The sequence below is a fragment of the Simochromis diagramma genome, unplaced genomic scaffold (genome assembly GCF_900408965.1).
Source record: "Simochromis diagramma unplaced genomic scaffold, fSimDia1.1 OVJJ01000630.1, whole genome shotgun sequence".
NCBI classification, from domain to species: domain Eukaryota; kingdom Metazoa; phylum Chordata; class Actinopteri; order Cichliformes; family Cichlidae; genus Simochromis; species Simochromis diagramma.
This window is the reverse complement of record NW_024386927.1, coordinates 1101468-1129345: the sequence shown is the minus strand read 5'-3', so window position 1 is coordinate 1129345 and position 27878 is coordinate 1101468. Positions and strand designations below refer to the sequence as shown.

The 27878-nt window shown below is 42.7% G+C and overlaps 2 protein-coding genes across 7 annotated transcripts in view; both read left to right on the top strand.

Moving 5' to 3' along the window:
- Positions 1-308: 308 nt before the first annotated feature.
- Positions 309-23199, top strand: LOC120736714 (potassium voltage-gated channel subfamily B member 2-like). Of its 2 annotated transcripts, XM_040036994.1 has the most exons (3): positions 309-2397; positions 3545-4315; positions 17587-23199. In XM_040036994.1, the coding sequence occupies exons 2-3, from the start codon at positions 3731-3733 to the stop codon at positions 19597-19599; spliced, it is 2598 nt and encodes an 865-aa protein (XP_039892928.1). In that variant the 5' UTR covers positions 309-2397; positions 3545-3730; the 3' UTR covers positions 19600-23199. The 2 variants fall into 2 exon arrangements, with proteins under 2 accessions (XP_039892928.1, XP_039892929.1); XM_040036995.1 differs by having other exon boundaries at positions 309-4315.
- An 822-nt stretch (positions 23200-24021) lies between these two features.
- Positions 24022-27878, top strand: part of LOC120736713 (E3 ubiquitin-protein ligase RNF31) — a 44182-nt gene continuing 40325 nt past the window's right edge. For 4 of the 5 annotated variants that reach the window (XR_005696584.1, XM_040036992.1, XM_040036991.1 and 1 more), the window contains exons 1-3: positions 24022-24195; positions 25702-25900; positions 26792-26938. Coding sequence is in view for 4 of the 5 variants with exons in the window: in XM_040036992.1 (XP_039892926.1) it covers positions 25703-25900; positions 26792-26938 (345 nt within the window). In the remaining variant the exon portion in view is untranslated. The remainder of the gene's footprint in view (positions 24196-25701; positions 25901-26791; positions 26939-27878) is intronic. The other variant, XM_040036989.1, reaches the window with a different exon arrangement.

The window sequence follows — 27878 nt, the reverse complement described above, 5'->3', positions numbered from 1 at the left end:
AAACATTCAATGCATTTGTCATTATGCATGCTCAATCCTCCAGGTAAGTAAATCCCAAGAGGTCGATTTTGTCCACCTGGACGTCTTCAGTGGGAGAAACATTTTGTCACTCATCCAAGTGGCTTCTTCGGTCTCAGCTGACTGCAGGTTTCCAACCTTATAACAGTACATTTGCACAACTGGTCCAGCCCACTGAATCAACAATAGGCTGTGAGGTCAGTTCCTGGATCATTAATATGCAAATTGTCATGACCACTGATCAAAGACGGTGAGTAAATGGCCTCCTTGGTTCCTCACTCAAACCAGCGTTCCTCCCTGTCCAGGATTTGCATATTAATGATCAAGGAACTGACCTCACAGCCTCTTGTTCATTCAACATGCCACATTCACCCAAGCACTTTCTTCTATGGTTTTAAGTGCTTACTAACTAACATTCGCAGACATTGATACTCTGATGGATGTATCGCAGAGCAACTTACGGTTAGTATCTTCCCCAAGGATATTTGGCATGCAGACCAAGAGAGCCAGGGATGGAAGCACCAACCTTCGGGTCAGTAGATGACCTGCTCTACCTCCTGAGCTACACTGTCACTGATGTCAGACAAGAAATTATTCTCCGGATCTGTGTCTTTTTCAAAGCCCAGTACGTTATGGTCTGTTTATTGAAATGATCCCATTCATCATATACAGAATTCCACTGAATGATATTGTTATTGTTGCCAGAGGTGGATGACGTTCTTTCAGACGGTGCCCTATGATTGTTGTGGTCACGTCAGTTCATTCCAGTATATGATGGACAACATTGTCCAGTTCCTCCATGCGGCTGATGGATCCATTGAGTTTAATGAATACTTTACAGTTTGTGGTTCAAGTGTGTTGAATTTTTCCCCGTGCTTCCCTGTTTCCTGTCCCCAAATATTATTTTTATGTATTTGTAGCAAAAATGTACATAACTTTGTGTTTGTGGGTCTTTGTGTTCAGAGATCTGATTAGTATCGAGGAGTTTGTCAATATCAGCTGCATCACGTTGGCCGTGCTCTGCATTATTTACTGTTAGGACTAACTGGCTTAAGAGTAGATTGCAGAGAAGAGGGCAGCAGTGTGTCAGAGCTCAACCACAGATTGTTTGCTTTCCAGCTGCTCTCAGGTGAAAGAGAAACTCGCTACGCTTGCATCACACAACCAGTTCAACCACCAGTGCAATGAGCTAACTAGGTAGCTCCTTGTGATCCTCCAGCTTCAGGAAATCACATCAACATCTTTTGAGGAAGAAGTTCATCTCTGTCTGCTGAGCTTCATCCTTTCTGTTGCAAATGTGATGTTCAGTATGTTCAGTGCGTTCTGTGTGAGTATTGCAACATCATCCTACTGGTGGTGATCACATGTCACAGTCTTTTGCCATGAATGACCTGTTAATCCGAGTTACTGAAGGAAAGGCCACCACTGTGTAAGGGCACACACACACACACACACACACACAGACACACACACAGACACAGACACACACACACACACACACACAGACACACACACACACACACACACACAGACACACACACAGACACACACACACACAGACACACACACACACAGACACACACACACAGTGCAGTCATAGAGAAGTTTTAGTTCTAGTTCATCTTTTGGAAATAAACAATAAAAGCTGCGTTTTTTTAGTCCAAAGAAACTACAGCCCAGACTAAGATGTGACAGTGCTGACATTGCGTAATTCATGACATCTTAGACATAATTAGTTGTTGAATTAATGTTCTCGTGTTATGAGATATAGACGCACATGATTAACATTCATTCATTTACCATGACGTGTTTCTGTGATTTGTGTGTGTGTTATGACTTGTGACGTATTTCGTGGACACGTTCCCTTCAGTTTGAGGTTCCTGTAGAAAAACTTGCACAGCCTTGTAAATGGTGCCAAATGAACGGACTGAACCAGGAGCTTCTCCGTAGCGTCTCCACGGGTCTGTCAAACACTGAGAGAAGAGCTCAGTGACGCTCCGAGCAGCAGTTCAGCTGCAAGCCGTTGATCTGGAGCTGTCCTTGGTGCTGAACACCTCAATCCAATTACCCCACCCCCAACCCCACCCCCCTCTGTTCCTCTATTTCTCCTCCTTCAGTCCGGCGACGCTCCCAGACACAGCCGCTTCGCGCTCGTATTTGATATTCCGTGAGCGCTCGCGTGTTCCCCTCCTGCTCTGACGGTGTGTTTTGGGGCAAAATGTGGCCACGGGCCGGTCTGCGTGTTCTCGACAGGATTCACGAATTAATGGCCGGCGGGGATATGAAGCAGCAGCTGGGGTAACTCACAGGGTACTATGGTGGGACCTCCTGGGAAGCCAAAAGTTGGACTTCTCCGCCATGTCAGCTTGCTCCACAGAGGTAAGCTCCACGAGCGTTTTTTATGTGTCATCACTGACACGAGGAGAGCGCAGCAGTTGTGTCTTTCTTTCTGTACTTTGGAAACTTGGAGTGCATTCGCGCATAATCACGAGTTAAGCCTGAGTCTCTTGAATCGCTTGACAGAAAGGACCGTTCTCACTTTGGACTGCAGCTGGTGTCCGCAAGAAAAGGAAGAGAAGAAACACGCGGAAGCAGTTCAAAGTAGTTTACGTGATCATTAGTGAGCGCACAATCTCATAATTCTAATGAAGTGAGTGCTTGTTTGCAGACATCAGCTCTCCCGGACTCTGTGGGGAAAAACGCGAAAGATGCTCTTCTAGTCGTGACGTAGCAGCTCTGTGTCCTATGAGTGTCCCAGGAGAAGATAGACGGTCTATAATTAACTAAGGTAGACTTGAGCCAGGGGAGACGAGGCCTTATGCCGCTACTGGGATTTGTGGAACTCCATTACACAATCAGATAAGAGTCAAAGGACTTCTAATGGCAGCATAAGCTCCACAGACTAACTGCATAATGGCTCCCTTTTCTAAAAAGCACTGTTTAGATTCCAGATATTCCCTGGAGGTGGATTCAAATTGCTCTTCCCTGTTTAGTGATTTCATCAGAGAACTCTTTGTAATTAAAATAGTAAAACTCCCTGGACTAGCAAATATTAGATTATGTGATGTGCTTTTCAAAATAACTATTCTGATATGATTTTAATTTGCTGTAAACTCTGCGATCTATCTGCTTTAAAACAAAGCAAAATCATTTACTGGGAGCACACAAGCTGCAGTAAATTCTACAATCCCACATTACATATGTAACGTACATACGTGTTTTTATTTCAGAGGAAGCAATTTTAGATTCCAGCTGACCAGACATGAGATAAAAACAACAGCATGGGGGGCACAGGGAAGTGACAGCTCGGCAAAGCGTCCGAAACACACCTTCCAACTCGGTGCTCCAGTTGTTGAGTTCCTGAATGTATATGCACCTAAAAAGCGTGTATTCAATTTTATTTATACTGTGCCACTTCAGAATAATTCTGTATTCATTAATTTATTTAATCTATTCTCCTCGGTAGGAGAGCTTCTATAGAATAACCTGGTCGTACTGGTGTAATGGCTCATGTCTCTTTTTCCAGCCATGGATCTTACCAGGACTTCTGCTGGCCTGAACACAGAGAGGTGGGCCTGGTGGGCCTGGGCAATCTTCCCCTGACCAGCCACCGCCATCATCTTATCGAGCTCCATACACACATACGCACACACTGCAAAAGCCTGTGTTTGAGGTGACCCACCCCCACAGTAAGACAGCAGTCAAAGCAAACATGACAGACAAGGTGAGTTTTAGCACGCCCAAAGTCAACCCCCGACCCGCTGTAGCTCCTTTGCTCCCCCCTGAGCCAGTGGACATCATCCGCACTAAGGCCCGCTCACGGCGGGTCAGACTCAACGTCGGTGGGCTTACACATGAAGTGTTATGGAGAACACTTGACCGGTTGCCCCGAACTCGTCTGGGACGGCTAAGGGACTGCAACACCCACGAGTCACTGCTGGAGATCTGTGATGACTACACCCTCACTGAGAACGAATACTTCTTCGACCGGCACCCGGTGGCCTTCTCCTCCATCCTCAACTTCTACAGAACAGGAAAGCTTCACATGATGGAGGAGATGTGCGCTCTGTCTTTTGGACAGGAGCTGGACTATTGGGGCATTGATGAGATCTACTTGGAGTCCTGCTGCCAGGCACGCTACCATCAGAAGAAGGAGCAGATGAACGAGGAACTGAGGAGGGAGGCAGAGACACTGAGGGACAAGGAGGGAGAGGAGGAGGAGCAGGGCTGCTGTCCTGACAAGAGGCAGAAGCTGTGGGATCTGCTGGAGAAGCCCAGCTCCTCTATAGCTGCAAAGGTAACAAGAGCTAAACACAGCCGGCACACATGATTGATGCTAGAACGTGAATGAAACCTGTGATAATGTCTCAGGTCACATTCAGGTTTCCTAAAAGTGCACAAGATGATATGTGGGCAGATTAGGTCTGTTACAAAGAAGAGTTATTTGGATAATAGAGAGAAGACATAAGACAGAGGAAGCTGCACGCTACCCTTCAGTATCTACTGTTAATCTGTGATGGTGCTAATGAGAAGCAAGCAGAAGCACAGTTATGAAAGAAATGCACATTTCTCTTGATTTTGTTATGATTGTCGATACTTTCAACTGTCAGAGCTAATATCAAAGAGTTTTATTATAACCAGTAACCTCTGGATCTTATCTCTCTTTTACCACAGCACTTTATTTCACTGGTGCATGAAAAGGTTGTGCGATATAATAAACCGTACTCCAGCTCGAGTTTTTTGTCATTTAGCTTCATAGTTGCTGCACCATAGGTGTGCTTCATGTTTTGAGGGAAAGATTTATGTATAATCAGTGAGAGCAAAGTTTGTGCTTGTAATCGACCAGATGTTTTTATTAATCTGATGAAAAGAGTCAATAATTTGTTTTCAGGAAGAAAGAAAAGTGGATTTCCAGTGAGTGAGGTTCACAACTGTGTCTGCGCAGTTTCTGTTCAGTAATGTTCTTCACTGAGTTCGTGCCGGACACACTGCAGGTTTACCACAGCAGCCTTGCTGTGCCTATTTTATTGTCTGCAGCAGAGGAGACAGACAGCACATAGACAGCTCCTCCAAGCAGAGCATCAGTTCCTTACTAACGATGTGACAGCAGTGTCTTCTGCTGAAAACTAGTCTCTTCTTCAGTTTAAGAAATACAACAAGAGTCCAACAGTTAGGTCCTTGTATATTAGGACACTGACACAAGTTTCGTTTTTTAACCTGTTTACTGAAACATTTTCCAGTTATAGTTCTATAACAGACATGGACATGATGTGTAGACTCCCAGCTTTCATTTCGAGGGAATCCACGTTCAAATTGGATGAAGAGTTTAGACATTTCAGCTCCTTAACATGTGCCACCCTGTTTTTAAAAGGACCAAAAGCAATTGGACAATTGGCTCAAAGGCTGTTTCAGGTAGGTGTGGGCAGTTCCTTCCTTATGTCCTTATCAAGTAAAAGACCTGGAGCTGATTTGAGGTGTGGTGCTTGTATTTGGAGATTTTGCTGTGAACAGACAACATGTGGTCAAAGGAGCTGTCCATGCAGGGGAAACAAGCCATCCTGAAGCTGCGAAATCAGAAACAAACATCCATCGGAGAAATTGCTACAATAGTGGAGTAGGAAAATTTACAATTTGGTACATCCTGAGGAAGAAGGAAAGCTCCAAAACACAAAAGGACCTGGATGTCTGTGGAAGACAACAGTGCTGGAAGTAGAATAGAAGTAGAATAGTCACCTGATCTTAACCCAACTGAGCATTTCACGTGTAGAAGACAGAAAGGCCACAATCAAACAGCAACTGAAAGCTGCTGCAGTAAAGGCCTGGGAGAGTCAGGAGGAATCTCAGCATCTGCTGATGTCCAAGACTTCAGGCTGTCATTGTCAGCAAAGGGTTTTCATCCCAGTATTAGAAATGAACATTTTATTTTCAGTTATTTGATTTGTCCAATTACTTTTGAGCCCCTGAAATGAAGGGTGATGTTAAATGAATGCTTTAGTTACTTATGTTTTCATACAGTCTTTTTGTTCAACCCGCTGAATGAAAGCTGAAAGTCTAAAGTTCGACTGCATCTGAGTTGTTTCATTTAAAATGTACTGTGGTAATGTGCAGAACCAAAATCAGGAAAAACATTGTCTCTGTCCTGATATCTATGGACCTAACTGTGTGTGAACCTGCAAGAAGAAGAGACAAGAACACAACAGAAGAATTAAAAGAGATATTGTAATATAGCTCACAGTCACTGTAAGCTTAGGAAAACCCACTTAGTCCAAAATAAATATATACAGATAGTGACAGTGGTTCTGCAGCACAAATGAGCTGCTGTGGTAGGTAAGGTCCTTGGAGCAGGATCTCAGCTTGAACCCTTCTGGAAAGAGACTTCAGATGTTGTTCTGGAGCCACTCTTACAGCTCGGGGTTACAGGCAGTGAGTCCATGTCTCTCCGACTTCTGGTACACTTTAAAGTCATCCACACGGGAGGTGGCTGGTAGTTTGTCATGACCTGTCTGAGGGTGTTAGGGTAGTGGGGAAAGGATGTTACCTTCACATATGGTGACATACCTCCAACTCTATATTATATATATATGATCTAACTGTAGGAAAATGTGAAGAACAAACGGCTATAAGTGAAGAGGAGCTCATAGTTTAATAGTTTAATTATTTATATAGCACATTTAATTAAAACAGGAGCGTGACCAAAGTGCTGTACAAGAATACAACATACATAATACACTCATACACAGAAGTCAGTGGGCAAGGGAGCCAAGAAATTGGGGGGTGGATTTTATTAGTGACTCCCAGTTTCTGTCTGACTGACTGAAGAGCTTTGCATGCCAAGAGTAAGCAAGCAGGACAAAGATAGACTTTTCGTAGATGCAGCTTCAACAAACTGGGCTTTATTTGCTTCCGTCAACATGAGCAAACCCAACGTGTAAGTCACAAATACAAGTATAGAGACAAGGCAGTGCTGGTTGTTATAGCTGATCAGATTTCCCTGTGTTTAGATCGTGTCGAGTGGATGGAGGGAGATGGCTACTTCTAGCAGATGGTTTCATAGTTAGACTCAGTGAGAACCTCTTTATCCTCCACAGCAGGAGGAGGTCATGATGGAGGCAGTAAGACAGAAACAGCGTCGTTATAATAGCTGTGAGCCGAGTCGCTGTGACACGTGCATTTTACCTGGGAAGACTTTTTGGTTTTGTTTTCATGTTTTTGTGCTCATTTTATAAACAGTCTTGTTACTTTTTAAACTGATTTCCATCAATCAAATAAAAGTAACACACTGTGGAAACCAGTTCGAGACATAGTGAGTTATAGCTGACATCACTGATGTGCTGATGCAGGACTGAGTAAAATTAGTTTCATTACATGGCGATCAAACAAACCAAGCTTTATGTCGCACATGTGTGTGCGGGTGCTAATGGCTGACTGTGCACAAAGCAGCAGCGTTAGCAACAATCACACAGAGTATTTTAATCTGTGCTCCTCAGTGCTCCGGAAGCTCAAAGCACCGTCCTCTATTATGTGGAACAAAAGTGCCTCTATATGACTGGGACTTGGAGCTGTAGCCTCCGTACTGCATGAACAAAGTTCAGCCTCAATAATTTGATGCTTAACCTTTAGGACTGGACCGAACTCTTGTTCTTTTTATTGCCTTCAGTGCAGATATTATATTCAGATCTCACTGCAACATCACAAACGTTTAGCTGATTCGTTTCTGAAGTATAAGACTTAGGAAGTATAAGGTTAGGAAACATTTATAGTGACCAAGATAATCTATGAACTGAATTCCAACAGTGACTGATTATTTATATTCAATTAAAAGAACAGAAACATTCAATTTAATATACTCGTATCCTTTTCTACACAATATTTAAGGTGTCTTATATATAATCATTTCCTAATCACCTAACCAAGTTAGTGACAGCTAGTTCTTCCTTCTAAAAATATAACAGCACTGGCCTTTAGCAGAGCCATGTGACCCGGCTGGAACCGTAGTGTCAGCAGGAGGGAAGCCGCTTAGGCCACTCTGCAGTGACACCAGCCATGTGGCAGTGATGCAGCAGCACTTAACCAATAGGAGGGCCTCTTTCCGGTGATGTGAGCGGCTCAGTGCTACTGCTTATTAGAAAAGAAGCATCACCTGGCTATTTGTAAACCACTGCGCACAGTTTGTCATGTCCAGATGGTCAGCTGTACATCCACCAACAATAGTTGTACTTTTATTGGATAATATGAGTATTAAATCTTTAAATAATAGAGATTAGTTTCATAAACTTTACATAATCTGTATAATCTTCTTATTTTTGGCAGAGATGTTTTAGCATGTCCTCTTTGCATCCTTTGTTTGACGCACACTCAGGCTGTAGTGTTGGGCTGTTCGGGTTCACTTCTCATCTCTTCCACATGTATTTAAAGCTTTTTGTGCTCCGTTGTTATATGATCACCTGTGCATGAACTTATCCTGCACACAGTTTTGTGATGTATTATCATCAGTCCTTTATTTATGCAGGTAAAATCTCATTGAGATTAAAAGACAGTTATGACAGCACACCTGTAATGCAACTGTCCATAGAGAACTATGAGTCTGACTTAGGACTACGGCTTAATCTCCTTTGGAGCTTTTACCAGGACTGCTGCTGCTGCAAATAGACTAACTGTTGGCAGGTTGGATAGTCTGTCCTGTCCGCTGTCTGACCTGCAGTGGGGAAGGTGGTGGGGTGGAGCTGGATAAAGTCACAGACTGAATCTGGCTGTGCAGTTTCAGCATTCGTCCATTTTCTTCTGCTTGTCCGTTCAGCATCACTGATGACGCTGATGACGCTGAGCGGTACACGTTCGTTCAGGGGAAGGCCTCAGCTAGCCCGTGGATTCAAATCCAAACCTCATCTGGTCTCCAGCCTGACTCAGAACTGGTTGGATGAAATCCAGTCTAGAAAAACTGATTGATAAGAAGAACGAGATCTTTTTTGGAGTGGAGAAAATGGTTTGCTCACTTTGTAGTCAGGACATTTACTCATTATCATCAGATAAAGAGACACCGCATGCTGTTTAGGGTAGTATGTTAATGCTTTACATACTGGCTTCACCTGTTCACACAATACCTGTCTCTGATAAACCACGGGTCCACACCTCAGCACCTTTAAAACATTACTGTACGTTTTGATCTTTTGCATGCTTGCTGGACCACACAAGGGGAAAGTCTGTGATCTTAACAGTTTATGTTGAACAATGACTTCTCACAGTCAGAGGCCTGCTGCAGGGAGCTTCAGTGGTCTCAGCTGTCCAGCCTTCTGCTTGTTTGCCTGCAGAATCACTTTGTGCCACTTTGACTTAAATGTGTTCTTTATTTAGCAAAAATGGGAATTTGTATTTCATGTAAAGCTAATTGGTTGCACGTTATATTTCAGCTTGAAGAGTTGCAGCGTTTCTGCTCAGGACTGATGTGCCTCACTAGCATATCAGCTGTGTATACGTTGTATTGTGTGCAGAGGAGGAAAACCCGTCGATGATATGACACAGAGGCTTTTTAAGCCGACGGGATCAGTCAGAGACAGAATTAAAAGACTGTCCATTCGATTTTTGACAGCTGCTTCCTGCCTCATCTTTGACTTTGTTCTTGTATTTTTCTATTTAAACCTTTAAACTGTGTTTGCTTACATTTAGGTCTGCATTAAGTAGATTATATAATAATACAAAATGATGGGATTAGTGTCTGATCCGCATGTCTCAAAGTGAGACGAAGGCTGTAAATCTGGTTCGCTAAAAAAGGATGCGTTCTACTTTATGGGTTTGTTTGTGTCTTTTTGTGCACACAGTTTGTTAATGATGTGTGGACTCATGTAAAACACTGTGGAAGTGCGGGAATAATCCACAACAACCTGTGAGCTTAAAGAGAAACGAGTCATAACACACCCACAGCCACTTTACATGGAATACCTGTGTTCATGTAGCAGTTAGTAATCATTTCAACACTTGAATGAAATGTAATATTCACAGTGAGTGAAATGCAGGACAACACTGAGTCACTGCTCGTGTGTGTAAAGTGTCTGGTTCAGCTAAATAAGCTTGCCTGACAGCTATAAGCAGCTACTCAGAGGTCTATAGTTTACTGGCCTTGTGCCTTCACATAGGAGCGGTAGAGTGATTCACTAATGTACTGTAGCTTTCAGTTTGAAATGCTTCCATTCGGATGGGAATTTATGGCTGTGGCAGCACGAAGCCCAAAAGCCAAAGTGGTTTTTCTTCAGCAAAGTTCAGCCTGTCAGCTGTAAATCTTTGGTTGGCGCACATCTCCACCGTGAGTGTGCAGAGCTAACGTGCTAGCAGCCTCTTTCTGCAACTGTAGTTTTCATCAGTATACAAAAGCCACGAGGCATTACTAATCTTTCCTGCATCTCCTGTGGTAGTCAGATCTTTTATTTAGAAATATTTGGTTTTAAGTCAAAGTACTGCTTACAAAATGTTACTGCAGTACAGAAAAAATAAATCAAATTCACTCCTAAAAGTCAAAGTACTTCCAGAAGCTTGTTCTTCCACTTTATTCCACATAATTCATGGACTTTTTTAGATTCAGATTTCTTTGTATGTGTGGATTACTTGGGCCCATTAGAAATCTTTATATACAGTTTACTGAGAAAATGTTGATGTATTCAGTCCTTATGTTTCCTGCTGTAGAGTCGAGCAGTGAGTTCAGCCAGAGCAGCCTGTTCTGAAACGTGGTTATTACCGTCTCTCATGATGGATATGATACGCTCCACCAGCTCAAAGTAAGATTTACAAATGCGTGCAGGGATTTCTGGGTAACAATCCACACAGAAATACACACCAAGGAGTACTTTACAAACCTCGAAACATACGCAGCTTGTTAAGTTCACCTTCACACATCTGACCATTTTCTCTTTCAAAACACTTTCTGTGTGTACACGTCTAACACGACACATCCCTCTCACTCAGTGCGTGACACCAGAACTGGGCTAGGACTTTTTTTAAAAAAATCATTATTTTATGTAGAACTTTTCATAATTCTGACCAAAATAGTAAAAATCAATAAATGAATCCTCTTACAGAAACATGTAGTTTCAAAATGTGGAAACATGGGAGTTGTTCCTCTTTCTTGTTACAAAGACAAAGCCGAGACATTTATTCAGCCTGAGCTTCATATCTGTGGTCTGGACTGGGCTGCATTCACATCAGCATCACGGCCAGCCAATAAGTAATTATGCCAAAACAACTGAACTGACTTGAGTTCAGTTATGTTAAATGCACCGTGGGCAACAGTTGCTTTAAATGTAACTGGTTTGTGGCCAGTTTTGACTCTTACTGTTTCAGTTATTTAAGATGTCAGGTTGCAGGCTGGACAGGGTGCATGCCTGATGGCGAGAGGGCCCCAGATATTAGCCCACTGCACAGAGTTTCCCTAAGACGAAATGAAGCGTCACTTGTTTTACTGTTTGTTCACAAATCACACGTGCAAATACAGACATTGTTTTTATTTGTTTTTATGTCAGACTGAGAAGAATCAAACGAGGGCTGTGGAACATCTCGAGTAATGAATGTGGAAATAAGTGAAGCTCAGAATTAACTTCAGTGTAACAAGAGATAAAAACAATGTGACCCATGAAAGCAGCGTCTTCAAATAGAAACCATGTTGACCTCTGCAGAAACAGCCACTGTCCAACAGATCCTGCGCCTGTTGTTCCACAAATAACTCCACGTATTGATCACAGCTTGGATTTCTCTGCTCAATCGCTTTATCCAGTCTTTCATTGCAGCTCGTCTTCTTGTTCTATAAACTATCAGATTTCCATTTTGGTCACAATCTGAGAGACGCTTTTCCTCTCTTTGTCTCGCTCGTTTGTTGTCGACCCCGGCCGTGAACATTTTTCCCTCACACTCGGGCAAGAATAAAGTAAAAAGCTATGCAGTATTATTGAACGTGTGTCAATTCTGCACCAGAATTTAGTGATGTCTTCTCATGAAACTGGTCTGGTAATTCTGTTAAAAAGACAATCAAACGGCAGTCAACACGGTGACGGTGACGAAAGGATAAATAAACGAGCAGTACGTCTGCTGTTAGAGGGGGAAACGTTAACCGACAGTTGAACATGCAGCTGAGTATCTGTGTCTCCATTCAGTGCACATTCACAGTCACTGAGCTCAAATTTGAACTGGACTCAGAATCTTTTGTCCAGTGTCACTGTGTCCTTTCAAATTATGAATCCTGTTTTGTTTCCTTACTTGGAATCTTTCTTAATGAACAGACGTTTTATCTTTATGTTTTGTTAGCTTCATAATAATGAACCAAATAGAGATGACATGCAGTACCCATAACACCGACTTTTAACACGTTCACTTAAAGAGATTCGTTGTGATGAGTGGAGTCCATTTCTTTGTCAGTGACTCAAACTTTTATATAAAAAAGTGTTGTTGAGCACCTGAATGTCAAACGTGGAGACTCACTATATGGCTTCTAAAGCAGCTTGTCTGTTCTTGGTACTGCTTAGAATCTTCCCTGAGTGTCAAGGTCACAGCATTTGGCAGCCACTAAGCCATTAAGACGCTGCAGGGTGGACACCGTTTGATATATCTGCCTTATACTCCCCTGTGCTTTGTCCCTCTTTGACTTTCTATTTATCTCCTCTTGCTTCTTTCTCAATGCTTCGTAGTTTATTCCCAGTTTTTACTTTTGTCTAAACTCTGTAATGATGCAATGCTCGGTTTCTTTTATCATTACCGTGATTGGCCAGAAGCTCCCCCACTGAAAATAGCTCAGATAATCCATCACATGGTTTCACAGACACCAGGACAGTTGTGGTGGTGGAATAAGAACAAAACTACAGATACAGAGATTAATGATGTTCCTTTTTTAACTGATCATTTCCTGCTCATCAGTCACGCAGTGTTAGCTATCAGTAGAGCGCTCAGTCCATGTTCCAGTGTTTAAATAAATAACTCAGCACGTCTTTAGTGTTCACATTTTTCTATGTGGCCCACACACTTTTATAAAGTTTAAAACAACTGCACAAGCATAAAAACTGTTATATTTATTGGGGTTGGAGTGCTGCTGACCTCTTGTCATGCTTTGGGATTGTCAGGCCTTCCACAGAGGCTTCTCCAAGGTAGTTACAAAATGTGCCCTCGTCCAGGCCCCTGGCTGAACGAGGCTCGTCCTGACTCTGATAAAACTCTACATGTTGTAGCCTATTCTGGTTAACACACATCACACTGAAGTCACAAACAGTGCAGGAGGATTAGGCTCTGCAGCCGTCCTGGGAATTCAAGCATCGTTGATAATCAGCATCATTTACACACACCGTCCAGCTGCAAGGCAAACAGTGCAAGAAGTTTTAAATGTTCCCAAGACAAAGTTTGGTCTTTGCAGAAGCTTGTCCACAAGGGCTGATCCTTTCAGCACTGTTGCAAGTGATGTTAAACACAAGGATGGATGACAAGCTTCTATTTAATGAATGTTGCTAATCTTGTTACCAAGCTCAGTCCACAGATTCAGTAACATTAGCAAGTGGTGGAGGCCAGCAGATGCAGGTGGATGACGGAAAGGCAGGAGGAGCAGAGACCCGAGGCGGTGAACTGAAGAGGGGGTCAGTTATAAACCAAGTTTAGGTGGAGTTTATTTTCGTTGTGCTGACTTTTTACAGTCAATTACAATAACTCATACTGCTACTAGCTAGCATGACGGAGTTTCTGTACTGCTGGGCGTGCTTTTATCTTATTTTATTTGGAAGGTTAGTTAGTAGAGTTTCCAACCGTCCCATAAAAAACGGAATCGTCTCACATTCAGAGAAAATATTACGCGTTTCATGTTGAGGTGAAAAGGAACAGTTTGTCCCGGACTTCAGCTACAATGAAAAAGACACAAAGCTGGAGTTATTCTGTGTTTACGCTGCACAGCTGCCTCTTCTTCTCTCATTCTCTCCCGTTTCTACTTCAATCATGAAACTGATCAATGATCAGCTGATCGGCTTTTCTCTCTTGTTTATTTATCGCCCACTTTGCGACAGAAAGAGGAAACCAGCGGATGTCGCGCTAAACAGCAGCAGCACGTTTAAGCTTGATCAGCTGTTGTTAGAATTTATTTAATATTAATTTCTAGTATCAGCTGATGTTTGCTGGAGCCACAGCTGTAAAGCTGCTGGTCATGATGTCTGTTTGGATATGTGGTGAGAGGGAAACATGAAGATGAAACCAGGAGATGTCCTTACTGAACCATCAGAGCTGAACAGGTGATGGAGAAACAGGTTTACCTTTTAGGTGACATGAATGAGTTGAAGTTATGAACTGTTTCTGAGAGACAAATAACACCAGGATCCTTTTTTAGGTAGCTGACAGCTGGTAACTGTGCAGGGGCGGGTCTAGTTCTGCCAGGGGGGCAGGTAGGGCATTAACAGGGAGAGGGGGGCACAAAGAAATACTTTCTTATTCTCATTTCAAATTTCTTGCTTTTAATAAATAATAATCTGAATCTTACAACAAACGTTTTCATCTGATGTAAAATGCATAGAAATCCATTATTGTACATAGTAATTATTTTAGGGTCCCATCATAATTTCTTCAGAAGTAACTAAGTACTGTATATGATGCCAGTATTTCCCACATTTTCTAGATACTGTACCAGTACTGTGTGTGAAATGGCATCAAAAAGTCAGTTTTATTCTTTCTCACCTGTCTTTCTGTCTCCTTTCACTTTTTAAAGGTTGCCATATTTTGCCCTGCCGTGCTGTTTATTGATGTGGTAAATGAATAGTTTATGAAAATATATCTAAATCTGTCATCAGTAATGGTCATGTCTCACCTCTAGTCTTCTCTGTTTTAATTTCAGGTTTTCACCATGTGTTGTAGATAGTTCAGGAGGTTAACTCGACCAAGCAGTCTGCTTTCGGGTACTGTTTAGAATACCAGCATGGGGAGGATGGTGTAGGTTTAAGTTTATTAGACTGATTTTGCGGGCGGCCACCTGAACTCACAACTCCTTGTCGCTTGGCCAGGGCCCGGGGGCGCCGGCGGTCCGGGCTGATCCCCTCTCCTGCTCGCGGTGGGGGGAGTAGGTTCGGCCGGATGGCTCCCCGGCCTCAGTCGGGCGATGGGGGTACGTGGCGGGGCGTGGCCTGTGGTGCCGTGCAGGGAAGGCGGACGCACCTGCACGGCATCTGCAATCACGCCCCGCCGACTTAAATATTGTAACGGGTGCTGTGTTCGGGGTTGTTGCGATAACGTTGAGCGGGCAGCAGGAGAGCTGCAGCTCTGTGAGCATTGTGAACAGCAACCGTGTGAGTCAATGAAGTATGCTGCAAAGCATGAACTCGCCCCCGGGTCTGCCGTGGTCATTTACAGTGGTCAACTCCACTTTCCTGTCGCTGTTCTAACAGTTACTGTGTTTTATGCTGCATTTTTATTGTGTTCTGAGTTTGTATGGCTGCTATACTGGCAACACTGGTCTCCCTGTGAAAGAGATTTGGTCCCAGTAGAACTCCCTGGTTAAATAAAGGTCAGATAAATGCAGGGGGGGTGTGGGAGTTTGTCCAATCGCTCTGTCTGATTTCATGGAGCAGTGCTTCAGGAGGATGGCTTCTTGGGCTTGTTATTACAGGCTGTTGGGTCCCAGTAAAGCCACAGTGAGGGCTGATTCTGATCTGGTTTTTTGGAAGACAGAGTTTCCAGGTACAGTCGGAGGTGTTGGGTTTGGTGGCTTTAGAATCACTTCCTAACTCTTCAAACACACTAACCCTGTCAGTAAATGGACTGGTTCTCATATAGCGCTTTTCTACTGGATCACTCAAAGTGCTTCATACAACATGGTTCATTCACTCGTTCATACAAGCACTTTTTTCTACACCTCAGTGCTTTCTGACAGTCACACACATTCGCACTCCAGTGGAGTATGAATTGGAGCACTCTTGGGTTTAGTGTCTTGCCTGTACTCAAACATGCTAGCTGCAGCAGCCATGGCTCTGCTGCTGACAAGCGTGGAATGAAATCTTTGTTTTGTTGTGTTTCATTTGGATAAGGATTCAAAGCTGATTTCACTTTTAGTCTTTTTAAGCAATTATGAAATGACAAAACATTCAGTTTGTAATCAGTTGCATCGTAATGATCATTATAATTTTTCACCTGAAGAATGAACAATGATTTGCAATAATAACATGCAAATACTTTAAAAGTAATCCGTTTTTTCATGTGACATTTGTACCTTTATCTACTCCACTGACACAATAAGTTTTATGTGTTGAAGCCACTGAAATGTAAGCTAACAGGAAATTGAGTTGTCCCCAGAGAACAGTGCAGTGGTCTTTTGTCAGATATCACGTCAGATGTATTTAAAGACAAAAAAAATAATCTTGCATCGTCTATTTCCGCCTGTTGCTTGATTCTTCCTGTTGGGGGAGGAAAGAATGAGTAACCAATTCTAACCTTCCTCTCTATCCTTTCTATGTATAGCAGCGCAATCCTATTACAATAAACCTGAAATGTCCTACCAAGGGCTCCACTGAGAGGACTCAGAACACACATCCTTCAGCTTCGTTACTCTGCTTTCCTAGTTAGAGTTTTTAAATTGGCTATAAGTAATAGTTGAATCCCCTGGGCCCCTTTTTCCATTCAGTCATTCTCTGAGAAGAAGGTTTTATCTTTAATCTGAATTGAAAAGGCGACAAAAAGGACAAAATTGTTTCAAAACCTAGTAAATCAAGTGTGAAGCTAAACACGCAGGAGCAAAAACTAACTTTTGTTTCCATTTTCCTCCCCAAAAAAGAAAGACACGAGTGTTTTTAGGTGTTACTCACTTTGTTTTGCATCGTGTATTGTAGTGCTTTGTCAGATTTTGGAATCATTTCCACTTGCAGTTAATGTCAGAAGGTTTGTAGTCTTGTGTGTTTTTGTGTTCTCATTAAAATACAAATCTGACATCATGTGAGCACATCGCCGTGATTTTCCGAAGAGACACAGGAAACACTGTAAAATGTTTTTTGGGTTGTTTTGCAGGTTGAATAAAAGCTGTTGTCTTATCACCGCTGCAGGTCTCCTCCTACATGACAAGTTCCACGTGAAAGTGTCCGTGCCAGAATTTTTCACAAAGCTGCTTAAAACATTAAAGTCAGCGTCTGTTTGCTGTAACCTGGCTTACAAAGAAAAAAGCAGAAAATGCCCATATGTGGTGATGTGTGGATCGTAAGAGCTTTTCATTTCTGCTTGGACATAATGAACAGATGAAAGTTAAGGGCTGACTGTCACTGTGGATGCACAACTTCCAAAGCTAAATCTTCTTAAGGGCCATAATCAAAAAGGCCTGACCTTTAGTAGCTTTTCAAATAGCACCACCTTCAGGACAAAGTTGGTACAACCATGAAGGGTAACAAAAAAGTCTCAAAAATGTCTCATGTAGTCTAAGAAACTTTTACTCTAGAATGTACACTTCAGTGATTAGTAGCAGCAAACAGGGTTTGTCTTATTAAAGAACGTGTTACTGTTTACAGGCACAGAAACAGATGTAATAGAAGACATGTATGAAGCTAACACTATGCCCAGCTAATGTAATAACCTGCTTTTGTCTTGCAGATCCTGGCCATGATCTCCATCCTGTTCATCGTCATTTCCACAATTTCACTGTCCCTCAACACTCTGCCGGAGCTGCAGGTTGTAGATGAATTTGGCCAGTTCAGTGACAACCCCAGTTTAGCCCATGTCGAAGCCGTCTGTATTGCCTGGTTCACCATGGAATACATGTTACGGCTGCTCTCAGCACCCAATAAGTGGGTCTTCATGAAAGCACCACTGAACATTATTGATTTGCTGGCAATACTGCCTTACTATGTGACCCTCTGTCTAACTGAATCTAACAAGAGCGTGCTGCAGTTCCAGAATGTGCGGCGTGTGGTTCAAATCTTCCGTATTATGAGGATCTTGAGGATTCTGAAACTGGCCAGGCACTCGACGGGGCTCCAGTCTTTGGGCTTCACTTTACGAAGGAGCTACAACGAGTTGGGACTGCTGATCCTGTTTTTAGCCATGGGCATCATGATTTTCTCTAGCTTGGTATTCTTTGCTGAAAAGGATGAAGATGCCACAAAATTCACCAGCATCCCTGCTTCGTTTTGGTGGGCAACCATTACTATGACGACTGTCGGGTATGGTGACATTTACCCACAAACCCTGCTTGGTAAGATTGTAGGAGGGCTTTGCTGCATAGCAGGCGTGCTTGTCATTGCTCTTCCTATTCCAATCATTGTGAACAACTTCTCAGAGTTCTACCGAGAGCAGAAGAGGCAAGAGAAGGCCATCAAGAGGAGGGAAGCTCTGGAACGAGCAAAACGGAGTGGAAGCATTGTTTCTATTAACCCAAAGGATGCTTTTGCCCGCAGCATGGAATTAACAGATGTGTTGGTAGAAAAAAGAGAGGACAGTAAATGTCCCGTTGAAAATCACCTGTCACCCAGTCGCTGGAGCTACCACAAGCACTACCACAATGCAGAGGCAGGTAGCCCTGGCAAGTCTCAACAATACCAAGAAGTGGCCCAGCAGGGCTCCCCAGAGCGATTCAAGCCCACGTCGAATAAAACTACTCCTCAACACCTCAGTGCAAAGCGGCTAGAAGATACTTACAACAAGACAGCAGCCATTCAAGAGCAGCAGGAAAAAATTCGAGAAGAACAGATTGAGATGAAAGAGTTCTCATCCACTCTGGCCCAGCAAGCATCACCTAAAGTCGGTCGTTCCAGGGAATCTTCAACTGCAGCGGATAATTTTGCACTGGAAAGAGGGGAGCGAAGCTCACTGCTCCCCAGTGTTGAAGGAGGTCAAGCTGGTACTCGACATCAGTGTATTCCACCTCCCTTGGACCTAAGTCAGATCAGCAATATGGAGGTAAAGCAGGGCCCTGACAGCATTCAGCCAATGACATTCATCAAAGAGGGTTTGTATGAGTTCACATCTAACCCCAAAGGAAGGTCGACTGGGGATCTGAATTTGTTCTCACAGAGTGCAGAAAGCTCTGGGATGACCTATGATAGCACCGGCACAGCTTTGGAAGATCACGGCAGCCCTCAAAACACAAGAGCCCTGAAGCTTGACTTCATTGCATCTAAAGATGATGTCCTCGTGGCAGTGATGACACCTGTGGCGACACCCGTCCCCACTGGCTCTGCAAAGTGTGCTCAACTACTTACTGACGAATTGGTTTCCAGGTTTTCTCCGTCTCCCAGTTATACAACACAGGAAACTAAGTCTCCGCTGGCTATCCTGCAATCTCCGTCCCTGGCTCAGCAATATATCAGTCCCAGCACCCCCAAGGGGGGAGGTGAAAGCTCAGCAGGCATGAGCTTAGAAGGTGAAGGGCAGCTCACTGGCTTAAGCCACCTGGGCAGGAATCACATGGAGAGATCTACTGCTGGCTCGGGTGGTGGTGCTAGTCCATTGTCAAAAGCATGCTCACTCAACAGCACCCAAGACCTAGTAAGTAAGGAAGGAGTGGCCGATGGAGGATTAGAGGAAGCAGAACAGAGAGTAGAAAAACGAGAAAATCACATTGTTCTGGATGGAAGCCGAACGCCGCCCTGTGAAACCAACATGTGAGCTTAAATTTAAAGAAAAATGCAGACAGGGCAAAGCAAAGGCTGATGGGATGCTTGACAGGAAGTACCAGGAATAACCTGTGACAGATGCTGTGTGTGTGAGCACTGGACTTTTTGACAAAGACATTAAACAAATCTATCATAAAAGCTGCAACTCTTCCGATCTCACGACACATTCGAACGGTCGTTCCTTTTTTGACCTTGGTGCTGCTGTCATGACTTTATTACTGGAGGACATTCATAAGCACACGCATGCCTGACTGGGCACTGTTTGAACTTGAGTTTAAGTGACACCGTGTGGTGTCAGTGTTACTGATTGATTTTGTTTAAATGAGACATGAACAGTGGCAACCTGACCTGTGTTTTAGGCCTTGTCTGAATGATAATATTCGGGACTATCCTGAAGAGTTTCTTTGTACGTCACTGAGTCAGATATTCAGTTTCCTAACACTTGCTCCCCAAGGCCTGATTTGAATGGACAGTTATACCAAGGAAAGACAGACCGTGAAAGGAAATTATATTTTTTATATTTACAAATTTTAAAAATCTATCTTTTGCAAGACTTGCAAGAAAAATCAATGATCAGTCATTATTCTGTGTTGTAGATCTTGCTTACTCATTATTACATTCTTGTAACAGGACAACCACAAGCACATGATACAAGACAAAAGTCCCACATAGTACTGCATTGTCCAAAAGAACATATGTATCTGCTGTTGAGCACTGTGACCTATGCTCTAACTTTAAGTATTTCTCTATATTTCAGTTTTATGTTGTTGTTTTTGTTCTTGGTTACTTTTTGTTGTATTTTTCTTTTCATTTGTCTTGTTCCTAAATATGTGAAATGGAGATACAATCTCTACTATATTCACTGTTCGCACAAATTTCCATCCATCCATGTTCTACTGCTTGTCCCTTGTCGCGGTGAGAGGTCGGGTGTACCCTGGACAGGCCACCAGTCTGTCCCAGGGCTTCCACCAATGTCCAGCATGAAATATCCTAACAACGAACATTAGTCAAAAACAATACAAATCCATACTGAGACACACGATTTGAGACAGAAAGACAGAAAGGAAACCTCACACAGTTTCCATGATTACTCACTTGTGGTTCATCATACACTGCTTTAATTCCCAGTTCCCACACATACTGTGTGTGTGATAAAGGTTTGACGAACCTCAGATCTGACTTTGTTTTTGGATTCTTTATCAACACAGTGGCCAGGCGCATAGTGTATTCAGGAAAATGAGTTGTGGAAGTAGAGTTCATGAAAAGCAACCATTGTCTTCTTTCTTTATTTTTGTCTCTGTGAGACTAGTGTCTTATCATAACATCAGCCCTATCTAATCGTTTTAATCTTGCTAGTGTACTCACCAAGCTAAGAATGAGATCTGGTAACATGGAGACTTTCATAAAAAAATAAAAAGGCCAACCAGTCAGCCATCAGGAGTCATATTCAATTGCCCTTGTTTACTTAGCTAGTCTTAGCATGTTTCAAAGAATGTGTCTGATTTGAGTGCCGTACAGCAACAGGCTGTTTTTGGCCACGCTGTTAAAAATGTTCACTGAGACAGTAACAGCAAGCCGGAGTAAAAACGGCCAAAATGTGACTTAAAGTAAGAATTTAGAAAACTGGAAGCTGTTGGTTTACAGTGAGACGACTCAAATGGCTTGTCTGATAGAAAATACTGTGGCTATTAACCATTTGTCTTCCATGCTTTAAGCGTATAATAAATATGACACAAGAAAGTATGTTCCAGTACATGGAACAGCATGTCAGAGATAACTAGATATCTTTCTGCAACAGGTCACATTTTGCAGCATGCAAGCTAGCATGCTATTTTGACCACACTTCTGAAAATCTCTTGCATCGATGTCAGCATGCTAGCAGAATTCAGCAGCTGTACTCGTTGTATCACGAGTTATACAACAGCTGCCAGAGTAAGACCATGTGGAAAGAGACAAACGAGGTCTTCTTAGAGGGGAGGTGCAGGCTCAAGCATCTGGACTTCAGTTATTGCAAAGACACATCACTTTAAACCAAGAATAATTGTAATATGATGAGTGCAGAGAGATAAATAGAGGGAGTGTGTCTGTGTGACCTTTAGGTGCTGACTGTATTATAAAGGTAGAACAATAGTTCCCTTTGCAGGGAGTCACTTGAGTAAAAAGACCTGACGTCACTTTAAGCATTATCTTTGGGAACCTTTGACATTTTTCTTTTGATTGTGTTTTTAAAGATCAGATTTGCATTCATGTGAATGAACCTGACAGATTCAAATGCACATTTAACTGTGTGAATAGAGCAGAGTGAGCAGGTGGTGATTAGGTCACATGCTAACAGGGGAATGGTACTGTGTTATCTGTGTTCCCTGATGTGCTTATCAGTTGTTTCACATTTTTGTTGTTGGTTAAAACTTTGAGCTGTGTGTTGTTCTTAACATCTCAGTACATGAAGTTTTTAAAAATATGTGCCTTTTCATAAATAGATAATTTATGAGAAGGTGAAAAAAACTGTTAGATGTGGCCCGACTTTTTCTTTGTCTTCTTTTCTCGTGTTCTCTCTTTGTCCTTGTGCAGTAGATATATTTAAATGAAAATCCTCACATTTTCTGGATTTGCGTACCTTTACAACTTTGTATTATTATCTCATCAACGTTATCGCACCCCATAGCTCATAGTTCCAACCTCACAGTGCCACACTGTCATTTGATTTCATCAGCTGAAAGCAGCACGTTCGGTGTGTGACTCGAGTGCAGCAGCAGATTACTGACAGCCAAACGGACATAACATCTAAAAACACGGCTTTTTATGTCGTGCAAGTGGACTCAGCTAGATTTATGTTATGATAAATTGCACAACATTAACTAAATGTTAATTCTTCCCAAATATATATCCAGCCTAACGTAGATCAAGACAAACTCAGAGAAGTTTAAAAAGAGCACCAGTTCTAACAAACGTTGGTTTGTCGCTGCTGCAGGTCGGGAAGCATGAGAACAGTGTTATGGCTTTCCACCACCTCATCTCCACTCATTTGTCGGTGAATTGTTATTTATATTTGTTCATTCAGATTGTGTACAGTAAACATACAACTGTAAAGCTTCTCGATCTGCCCTGCCAGCTCCACTTCTTTAATGCCCCACTCGTCCATCCTCATATACTTTATTGAATTGTAGCCTGTGCAATGATTAGTATGAGTTATTATATATAGCTCAGTGTAATGATAGTAAATGATAAAGAGTTTTGATTCAGTTATCAAAATGCAAGACAAATAAATGTGTTGATGTGACCTCATCTTGTTGTGTGTATTTTTGTGTCTGTATTTGTGCCACATCAGGTAGTTTTGCTAATATAACCACTACAAATTCTGCAAATCAAAACACTTCAACTTCATTTGCTCAAACATAGTACTTTACTTTTAGATTAATTAAATGTTTCTGCAGCATCACACAGTAATTCTAACTCCTACGGTTTTCATGTGTTGGCTGAGTCTTTCTGAAACGATGAAATGATGTCCTCAAGTTTCTAATCTTTGATTGTTTTCATTACATAACAACAGGTAATTCAATATTCAAAAGCAACAAACAAACAAACAAAGGTCAGCTTTCATATATCCTGTACTTTCATTACATGTAAAATTGATGGTATTTATAATTTATTAAATACTACTAAACTAAAATGAATGTTTCAATAATTATATGAGATAATGATCATAATTAAGACAAAAAAAAGCGTGGAATAATATGTGGGACACTTTACCAAGAGGCCTGAAAAATGCATCATGACTCTTTTTCCATGTTGGACAAAAAACAAGAAGGAGCCTGAAGCTCTCTGTTTGAGGTCCATGCAGCATCAGAGCAAACAGAAGGAGCTGTTGGAGACAGGGCACTGGAATGATGGTGCTGTCCTTTGGGAAAAACGGAAAGTTTAAAATAGATCCACTGCATTTTCCTGCTGAAAGGAGCCAGCTGAGGTGTTGGAGCACCTAAATGCCACCTGATACCTCCCTGAGGAAGTACTCCACGTGCATCCAACTGGGAGGAGTTGAAGAGACATTTGCACCTTCCTTCTGCTCTTTAGGAAGTGGCCAGTGTGAAAGAGAAAGACCAACTACTCATAAAAAAGTAAATAAATGGAACACTGACCATCCATCGTCTCCGATTCCCATCAACAGGACTGAATATTTAATGTCACATTTTTGGCCTTCATGAAAACACTGTGCATGTTTACAGCCTGGTGCAACAAACACATCTGACTGTGCCTGACAGGATGGTCACTTAACATTTCCTTGTGCAATAATGCAATAACCTGGAGACATCAGGTGCAGCATCCTTAACGTGAATGTGAAAGCAGCTGGCGCTGCTGCGTTTGCGCCGCAGAGGGTCCACTGGTGACGTAATCTGCGCCGCTTCCACGTTTTGCCCGAAGAGGGAGGGGGCGAGAGGGAGGCCCTGCCGCTGTGTCTCCAGTACAGCAGTTGCACACCGCGCTGTTGCGGGAGTGTTTTGCCGTTTCTGCGGGGCTTCCTTCGGCGGTACAAACAGACATTTGTGCCGTAACAGTGATTCCACCGCAGTGCAGCCGGACAGCAGCACAGGTAGGAGGCGGGCTCACCGTGCCGATCCTCGCTAATAACAGCTTTGCTGCTTTAATCATTAATAATGAATCGTTTACAGGACATTGTGCCGCTATGAGCTGATCATAGGCGCACCTGCTGCTTTGCACTGACTACTGGAAATAGCGCATCGTCCTTCTGCGTCTTTGTTTTGTAACCAGGAGGTCTGCAATCAGACAAAAAGCTCTTCGAGCAAAGTGCACTCAATTGTACTGCACGTGAAAACAGATTTAGCAGCTTTGCATGTTCAGCGACTTGTTCCAGCTCATCCCGCGGATGGAGCCGGAGCTCAGGGATGCAGTGAACACCTGCAGACAGTCACCGGTCTGTGTTGTGGTCAAATACGTGTTAGCACCTGGAGTCTGATAACATCATGTGAAGTATACTTTTATCATCAGGACTGTGTAAAACTCCCAATTTCTTTATATTTAACTAGGAAAATGTGGATACAGTGATTTACTGAAACATGTGCCAACACATAATGCAGCATATAAAGCAAAACGTGAGTTTGTACAGTTTGAACCATATTAGCGGCTCATAGAAGTTTCTAGGCTTCTTAAACCATATTAACAGATGTGTCTGCCTTTTGTTCTGTTCTCTGTCGAGATGATCCCACATCGTTTCCACTGTGTGGGGTTTTTCAGTCCATGCATGCTATGAAAGCTGTTCCCAGTAAGAACCTTTCAAGAGGGCAGATTAAAAGTGGACAGTACGTTTCCTGCATTCATCATTCCATCACATATTTAGACCAGATCTCCAGCACAACTGGCTAAAATGCAGCGCCAAACCATGACGAAGCCTCCACCGTGTTTTACACTTGGCTCTTAGGCACTCACTGGTGTATTTGTATACTCGAGATGTGAACCAAACATTTGACATTTGGATTCATCATTCCAGTTTTTGTGTAAAAAAAAATTCCCTTTCTCAAGAATGGTGTCTTGACAGCCACTCTTCCAGTTCAGAGGCTTTAAATAATACAAAAGTGAAAATGGTCAGGTACAAGGTTGGACTGCCATGACTGAAAAAGGCCTGAAGAACTGTTGCTGAGCAAGTCTGTCTCTTTAGAAGTCAAATATAAAGAAGTCAGAGATGGTAGGAACAGCAACAGCACAGCAGAATGTTTGAATTCACATTTCAATGACAAATGTAACTTACTTGGAATAAAGAGTTTTTACTGCATTATCTAAACGACTAAATCGAAAAAGGACTTTTTAGGAACACTCGAGAAAATTACGTAATCTGATGTGGGCATGGCAGCACAACAGCATTTCAATTACAGTCATTTGTGCCAACTTCCAGAGAAGAGCACTCCAAAAAAAGTTCACTTTAAACGAAACAAAAGTGCCAATTTGTGCAGTAATATGAGACCAAAGGAATTCAGATTTCATGTTGAATACACTGATCTGAGATACTGTGCATGCATGTCGTCAGATTTATTTGTTGTTGTTTTAACTGAACGGCATGCATCAACCGTGTGTGTGTGTGCAGAATGGCGTCCCTCTCTGAGCAGCTGCAGGATGTGCGGAGTCAGGCTGAAGTGTGTCTGTATTCTGGGGGCAGAGCGGTGGATCTGCGGGCTGGGGTAGTGGCCATGGCTAATCTGCCCTTACCACCCTGCTCTAAATACCACCACATTGCTGCAGAAACGATGGTCATAGAGAACAGCTTTGGCAGAAACAGGAAGGAGGTGAGAAAGATCAAATGCATGTTTATTAGTCCCATCTGGAAATATGTCTAACCTCAATCCAGACTGAGACCAAGATTTTCAGGATTGTAGGTAACATTTGGCTCACACTCTGTTGTTTGGATCGTGACTTGATCCAAAGAATAGCAGGTAGACAACACAATGAATGAAAAAGAATGTAATCAAGATGTTGCAATGGCCCAGGCCTCAGCCTGATTGATATGCTGTGGTGGGAGCTTAATAAAAGTTTTGAAAACCTCAGTTCCCCCAACATGCTGTGAGAGCCTGATAAAGGCATGCACTTCAAATGATTGCTTTCGAAGAGGTTTATACAATCATCAGGTTTACTTCTTCACAAGGCCAGAGTCCCAAAAATGAATGTGTCAAAGGTGTCCTGAGATTGTCTATGATTGTGTGATCCTGTTGGTTTAATGATGCTCCAGCTCAGGAGCTGAGAGACATACAGACAGCTGAGTTTATGACTGAACACTCTGAACACTCGACAAAGGCTTCTGGTTTTGACTTCTACTACTCCTATAGCACTTATGTAGCAAAACTGTCCGAGTGACGACGCTCAGTAGTGGTGACGCTGAGCACTGCAATGGCTTCCTACGTGAGTATAAATGTGACTGCGGCGGGTACACCGCCCCCCACACACAGGCAGTTACAAATGTGATGTAAGGGTCGACAGGAAGATAGATGTTTGAATGTGTTCAGTGTTGTAGTATGTCACACCACTACAACCGAAACAGTGTGGGTTCAGCTTAACTGTATTCTTCTATGACTGGATGTGTAAAGCATTCTGTGGTCCTTAGGGACGAGTAAAGCGCTGTACAAATACACGCCATGTTTCAGATTAAAATTGATGCTAAAATGTGTCTGCTTCCTTTGCAGACTCTTGGATCTCTTCAGCGCTTATCTACAGCGCTTAACATCCTCGAAAAGTATGGCTGTAATCTGACAAATCCCAACAGGCCAAAGTACTGGAGGACTGTAAAACACAACAACCCAGTGTTCAGGGCCACGGTTGATGCTATCCAGGTAATGATAAAGTATTATCACTCACTGTCCCTCTTCCCCTCTGTTTTCCTGTTCCTTCATCTTTCTTTCTCCCTTTCCTGTCCCGTCTGTAATAACTGAAAATAAAATAAATAATAACAACAAAGGCTGATCGAATGGACCCAAACGGCAAGGCTGTGCTGATCCACTTTGCAAAGTAAATCCGTTGGGTATCTTTGTTGGCTTTCAGACATTAATTCTGACGGCTAAGAAAGCAAACGGGACAGGCAAAAAAAAAACAGGAAAGGAATACAAAGAGCTCATTGGCTGTCAGGCTGCTGTGTGAGACAGATACAGACATTTTTACCCCTCACATGTAAAAGGCTGACGGGGTGGCGAACGGTGTGGTTTCCCGAGTTTGTGAATTAGTTTCAAATCAGTACCATCAACAACAAGGTTGAATTACAATGGCCTCAGTTGCCAGGTTTAAAGGTCAGAGGTCAAGTTTTACTGAAAAGAGGAGTGAAAATTGGCTGTGGTGAAAAGCTGACAGATCGGTGGAGTAGTCCAGGGAGCATGTGAGAATTAGATGCAAATAATGAAGTGGCAAAGAGGCAAAACAACATAAAATGTTGATTATTATGTGACCGACAAAGCTTTAGCTTCACTCGATGACAGGAAACTTGCCAAAGTAGAGCACACACTCTCAATCACGGAGGGTCAAATAAGCGAGTATGAGACATATGAGTTACTCCAAAAGGAGAACGAAGAGTTAAGAGAAAATCTCCACAGATCAGCAAATAAACACAAACACAAGGAAGCAATTTCAACAATGACCAAGGAGATGAGAGTAATGAGCTTCTGAGGGCTGCAGGTGCACATTTGTCCTGATTCAACTGCTAAAACATCAAAAGCCAGTCTTTACCTCTCCTAGTTTCTTGTTGGTGTGTGTGGAGGAGGTGGTTGGACCCACCCACAGTGA

Bases quoted from the DNA above. Each gene is read 5' to 3' on its own strand.
- LOC120736714 (XM_040036994.1), top strand. From the start codon at position 3,731: ATGACAGACAAGGTGAGTTTTAGCACGCCCAAAGTCAACCCCCGACCC. The intron at 4,316-17,586 runs GTAACAAGAGCT...TTTGTCTTGCAG, and splicing joins GCTCCTCTATAGCTGCAAAG to ATCCTGGCCATGATCTCCAT.